At 36.9% G+C, this 6,139-nt stretch overlaps 1 protein-coding gene across 1 annotated transcript; it reads left to right on the top strand.

Annotated features, from left to right (window-relative positions):
- The first annotated feature begins 262 nt into the window (after positions 1 to 262).
- Positions 263 to 5,760, top strand: LOC129405851 (double-headed protease inhibitor, submandibular gland-like). The gene is made up of 6 exons (XM_055143529.1): positions 263 to 329; positions 1,621 to 1,691; positions 2,180 to 2,301; positions 3,908 to 3,950; positions 4,903 to 5,042; positions 5,703 to 5,760. Exons 1-6 carry the CDS (start codon positions 263 to 265, stop codon positions 5,758 to 5,760), a joined length of 501 nt encoding a protein of 166 aa, XP_054999504.1.
- Positions 5,761 to 6,139: the final 379 nt, after the last annotated feature.

The following is a 6,139-nucleotide window of genomic DNA, read 5'->3' as shown; positions in this document are numbered from 1 at the left end:
TGTATTTGGCAGAGATTTCAGAGTTGCAACTGTTCCAAATGTCTACAAATCAAGACAATAAGGAAACTTTCCTTGACAGTATTTCCTTGAAATAAATCTAATAACTGGGGTTAACAGCCAATCAACACTAAAAATGTCAATTCCTAATGAGGGGGGGGCCCCTTCCTTGGGTGTTGGTGTGCTGGGTATATAAGAAGGGGTGTATGTGCATTCCTCACTCCACTTTTTCTCTCTGTTCCTTCCAACCTCACTCACTGTCACCATGAAGAGCATCACTGTTTGTGCCATCCTTGCTCTGGCAACTTCTGCCTGGGCTGTTTCTCCTACTGGTGAGTTTCAATTACCCTCTGAAATCCATGCTTTTATATTGATTGCAATATATTCAACCTTTAAAAATAGGAGCTGTGCATTTGGAATGGCCTGACTAAAGAAGTCATGTAAGTGAGATATTCAGGGAAAAAGGGAAGAGATAATGGAAAGAATAATTAAAGGATTATGGTGCTCTACTCAGGTTTCTGACTTGTCCTTCCAGAACATCTGAAACTCCAAAATCATTGCCTAACTGAACTCTGAAAATGTCCAGGGGACTTTATCCAGCTATCAGGGATTTCCCTCCTTTGGGATTTCTCTCATCAGGCTCATGCATTTCTCAGTCTTCATTATGAGTTTCTTCTGAATAAATAAGTGATCCTTTTTAGGTCTAGGCTGAGCCAGGGATAGGAAAATGGTTTTCAGTGATTGTAAATGATGAATCCTGTTTTGATTTCTAACTGTGGAACTTGTGTTTTTTTTTTCCCAATTGCATCTTGTATTGCTTTCTTCTGATAATGAAGCACGGGGGTCATGGGTGAGTACAACCTACTCTCTCTCTCTTCCTCTCTCTCTCTCTCTCTCTCTCTCTCTATATATATATATATATATATATATATATATATATATGGAGATGAAAATTGAAAGATGCAAAAATTAAATCAGAGCTATTGGGTGAATATTACTGGAGAAGTAATTGAGATCAACTACCTCTTTTTTAATGTTAAAATATTCTTTTTTATATAGTTTATTCATTTTTTAATTGGTGAGTCACAGTGAGGGTACAGTTACAGATTCACACATTTTTGTGCTTGTTTTCTGTCATGCAATGTTTGAGAGCCCATCCCTCCACCAGTGTCCATTCTTCACCACTTATGAACCCAGTATCCCTCCCACCCCCCTATCCCATCCCCCCACCTCGCTCCACCTCTGTGGCAGAGCATTCCAATTTTTTCTCTCTCTCTCCTTTTGGGAGTTGTGGTTTGCAATAGGGGTATTGAGTGGCCATCATGTACAGTCTCTAGTCTACTTTCAGCCTGCATCTCCCTCCCCGCTTGGGATTTCCAATCACATTTTACTTGGTGTCCCCTTCTCTATCTGAAATGACTTTCCCCCAGCGTGTGAGGCCAGCTTCCAAGCCATGGGGCCAACCTCCTGGTATTATATACTAATATTCTTGAGTATTAGTCTCCTACTCTGCCATTTTATATTCCACAGATGAGTGCAATCTTTCTATGTCAGTCCCTCTCTTTCTGGTTCATTTCACTTAGCATGATACTTTCCATGTTGAGTTGATCTGCCTCTTGGCAGGAAGAGATTTGAGCAATGAAATCATTTCCTTAGGAAGTGAAGCTACTCCTGAAGTGAACTTTTACTTTCGAGTAGCATTTTAAGTTTTCATAAAATGTGTGTGTATGTATATTGGGGAAATACCTGGAGATATTCAGGAATTTAAATTTTTGGGATTATTCCAGATGGTCTTATGAAATAATTTGGAGTGCCAGGAATTGAATCCAGTCCAGCTGTGTTTAAAGCAAGAACCATACCAATTCTTCAGAACCTTTTGTAGGGATTTTTCACAATCATTATTCAGTTGGTTATTATTCATGTTTCTTGAAAGGAGACATTAATATTTCTTTCCTAGACTACAAATTTTGTTTTATTTAAAGTATTTTCTAGGTCTGAAATATTTGTGTAACTTGCACAGTCTCTGATTGGTAAATGGTCTTTCATACTTATTTGCAGAAAAGTTTAAGTGTCTAGGGCTCTTCCCACTTTTCTGTTGACCATTTCAAGATTAGAACAACTGAAAATTTGCAGCAAGATAATCCAGGACACTGTTTGTTGCTTGCTTTTTTCCCAATTATAGGTGGATTGCTCTAGGTACAGTGGGAAAGGTTCCGGGATGGCATGCACAAGAATATACAAACCAGTATGTGCTTCAGATGGGAATACTTACAGTAATGAATGCATGCTTTGTATGAAAAGCCAGTAAGTATAACTCTCAATTTAGAATGCCCCACCCTCACTTTAAAAGACATTACCAAGCCCATGCTGGTCAAAAATGGCTAGGTTTTTTTAAAACATGGTTTTATAAAACCCACCTTTTGTTAAATAAATTTTGGGTATGTTTTACCAACACAAAAATTATAATAAATGCAGCTATGTCTAAGGATATATACTATTATATGGTCAAATATTAATATTTATACTCTTGGGTTTTAGGTGCTAAATATAGACATTTTTGTTTCCATATTGTACTTAGGAAGTTGGTTCTTCTTAATTATGCATTTTGGACAAAATTTTATAAATTTTTGCCCTTGCATTTTTCTTGTTCCATGATGAAAACTCAGAGCACTATTAGGCTGTTAGTCATGTTAGTCACTATAAAACTTTAACAATAAACTTCATACTCCTGAGGAAATCCATGTTGTTTCTATCAGAGAATGTGGAGTCCCAGCTATCACAAAACCCACAAATTAGTAAAATACTAAGTGCTCACAATTCCACAGACTAAGCTTCTAGGAGAATGGAAGAAAAGTAATTACCTTCATATTCTGGAAGTCTGAATTCACTGCTTCATGATTTGTGGTTAGAATTCTGTGCTTAGGGCAAATGGATTAAATTCTAGTTAGCACTTAGGATCACACAACAATCACAATATCCCGTTAATCACCAATTTCTCGAGCAGGCTCAGTAACATCTCGTTTCGTCCTTCCCCTGTGATCTTAGAAGTCTATCTCAAGTTGGCCCTCTAATGATGTTGCACTGGGGGCTCTTCAGGGTCAGGGGAATAAGATCCAGTTCCTTACTGGATTTTGCATATGAATACATCATGGGAAGCTTGCAAGGCTGTCCCATGTGGGCTGGAAACTCTCAGAAGATTACCAGTTTCTCCTAGAGGAAGAAGTAGGCTAAAGATATCGTGTGGCCGCGTGCTTCTGGGAGCTTGCTTTTAGATATCCTAAAAGCACTTAGGATATCTAAGATATTAGCTAAACACCTTATCCACTACAATTTTCAGCATTCTGATCTGTATGATAAAAGTTACAGTAGTATGTTGGATTCACTGTGATAAAAATCTGTCCAATTTATATAAGCCTCTGACACAATGTGAATACTCAGAATTAAGTCTTTCTACCAATCTTTTCCTCTTTTATGCTATTATTTTTAAAATAGTGTTTCTAAAAATTTGTAGTCAACAAAAATCGTGAATGTAATTAGAATAACTTTTCTAAGAACATGTAAATTTTTTGTGACAAAACCTCAAATGCCACAATTGGATTTAAGCATAGTTTTCTTTTTGTATGGTACAAAAATATTTCCACGCTATCATTACAACTTTCATTTTCATGTGAACATTTACAAACTATTTTTAAAAATTATCAACCTTATTTTAGTGCTTGTTTTATTATTTTTTGTTCCTTGCAAGAAGCTCACATATCAAAGATTTCGGTGGTCAGTATCAGTCAAACTGTATTCTATTAACTAGAACTTATTCTTTTTTCACATCAGACAACAGAAAATGACATGAATTTTTGTGATATCATAAATATCAAAAAACTACATTCCTATTTAACAAAATTTTCTCTTTCAGACAATTAAAAATGATTCTCAGAAAAATGTACGATGGTGAATGTGTAAGTATTTGCAGAAACATAGAAATCAGGAAGTTACTTAACTTGCATGTGGCTGTCTTGGGTTTCATCTCCAGCATTGACTATGGTTCCCTGAGCACCACCAGGAGTGAGGAGCACAATGCCAAGTTTACTCCTGGGCATTTCTAGGTGCGGCCTCGCCCCTCAAAAAAATGCTATACAAGATATTTGTGAAAAAAAGATTATAATAGACATAATTTTAAGGTGAGGTGCCTAGCCCAATTTAATGGATGAAAGAAAATGGCATGATGAAAATAGTGACATGATAATAGCTTAAATTGGCATTAAAAGAATCAGGCATGAATCTGATGCAGCCATAATGAAATACAGGAGAACATCATAAGCAAAGGTATCAGAATGTGCAAAAAATAAAGTACTCCAGGAAGTCAGTCATTCACTTTAGCTAAAATACAAGACAGATACATTTTGACTTGCTAGAATGCAAGACAGACAAGTCTGGAGGTACTATATGAGGAGCATTTTTGATGAGTAGAGTATATTAAGAGCAAGATCTAATTTGTTTTATATTTTTAAAGATAGATGTCAGATGCCTAAAATCTCAGATACAGATAAAGTAGTAAGGAAATCTGATACAGTCAGTAAATTGACTGACATATACAATTGTGTATCTAAGACATATTAAAAGCTTGAATAAAGTGGATGACAGTATGGTGATGAGAGGAGTAATTTGGAAATTAAGAACAAGATAGGATCTCTAGGATATAGTTGTCACCCAGATGCAGGGAATGAGTTAGACTGAGGCCTCGATGGGGACTTGTTATCCTGGCCCGGCTTATACAAACAGCAGGGGATGTGTCTTCCCATATATGAGATTTTGGGATGAATGATCTATTCCTTATGGTAATTTGAAAATTCATTTTTAAATGATCCAATGTTTTAATTGGATCATTAATTCTTTTTTTTCTATTTTCAGTCTACTGCTCAATCTATTGTTCAACAGGATGAAATTAGTTGCTCTGGGTATTCTGAAGCTTGTACCATGGAGTATAGGCCTCTCTGTGGATCTGATGAAAAAGTATATTCCAACAAATGTATGTTTTGCAACGCTGTCTGGTAAGTGCTAGAGCTAATATATGAGTTTTGAAAGTAGCATCTCTCAGAGATCAAGAAGACCTCTTAGTTCTAGCTAACAAACTAATACATCTAAGAAACTGAAGATAGAAATGGTTCACTGATTATCACAGTTTCTCCCCCTAAATGGGAAGAGCAGGAAGAGGACAAAAGAGAGGAAGGGGAGAGAGAGGAAGAGAAAATAAGTAGTGAGAAGACTCTGGAGTGAAGTGAGAAAAAAGAAACTTGTCCGTTTATATTATTAAGTGATGTATAAAAAAATTTACAGATTTTTTTTCTAAACTGAAGCTCAGTAGTTATATGTTCATATTAAATGCCATATGCTCATTTATAAAAAATAGACATAAGAATAAGGACAGCTTTTTTTTTATTTACAGTTTTAAGAAAGCTTTCATTCAAGACTTTCAAAGCCTTTCTTTAAAAACAAACCAGGTTTACCCAAGTTCTCCTTTGATTATGTATCTCACTTGCTTGTCTTTTTCTTTGCTTGCTTCTTTCCCCTCTGGAGATGTCGGGGTTCTGCCTTGAACACATTGCTCTCTTTCTCTCCTTTCACATGTTTCCAAGCAAGTTTTATTCAATAAAAGCTACCTTGATTCACACAAAAAATAAATATCTGCAATAACCTTTTTTCTTTTGTAGGAGGAGCCGTGGTGCGCTGACTCTCAGAAACCAGGGAGAGTGTGTGTCTTCCCAATGAACATGGCACCAGCTTCCTCCTTTCAGCAGTCGCCACTCAGAGAACTAATTTCTCTCGAAAGGCTGGGGGTCAGGGGGGACATATGGGTTTGATTCTTCAATAAACGTCTATCAGCAGACACCTGGCTGGCTGGCCTCTGTGCATGTGATTCCCGTCTTAAGGAGACTGTTGTAGTCATTCTCTAAACAGGAAGACAAAGGGAAAGGTTTCTTCTGTTTCCACCCAGGTTGGGAGCTGGAGAGGTTATAAATGAGCTGCTGGGGGATGCGTCTACTCATAACATCCCACTATTTTATGTAAAAGATTCCACTTTTAAAAATATGGCCTGCCCCAAGTGGTCTTGGGGGTTTCTGGGGCCACTTCCTGCTTGGTTTCTGAT

This window comes from Sorex araneus, chromosome 6 (assembly GCF_027595985.1).
Source record: "Sorex araneus isolate mSorAra2 chromosome 6, mSorAra2.pri, whole genome shotgun sequence".
Lineage (NCBI taxonomy): Eukaryota > Metazoa > Chordata > Mammalia > Eulipotyphla > Soricidae > Sorex > Sorex araneus.
This window is presented reverse-complemented; position numbering and strand designations above follow the sequence as displayed.

Bases quoted from the DNA above. Each gene is read 5' to 3' on its own strand.
- LOC129405851 (XM_055143529.1), top strand. From the start codon at position 263: ATGAAGAGCATCACTGTTTGTGCCATCCTTGCTCTGGCAACTTCTGCC. The intron at 1,692-2,179 runs GTAGCATTTTAA...TCCCAATTATAG, and splicing joins AAGTGAACTTTTACTTTCGA to GTGGATTGCTCTAGGTACAG. The intron at 5,043-5,702 runs GTAAGTGCTAGA...TTTCTTTTGTAG, and splicing joins ATGTTTTGCAACGCTGTCTG to GAGGAGCCGTGGTGCGCTGA.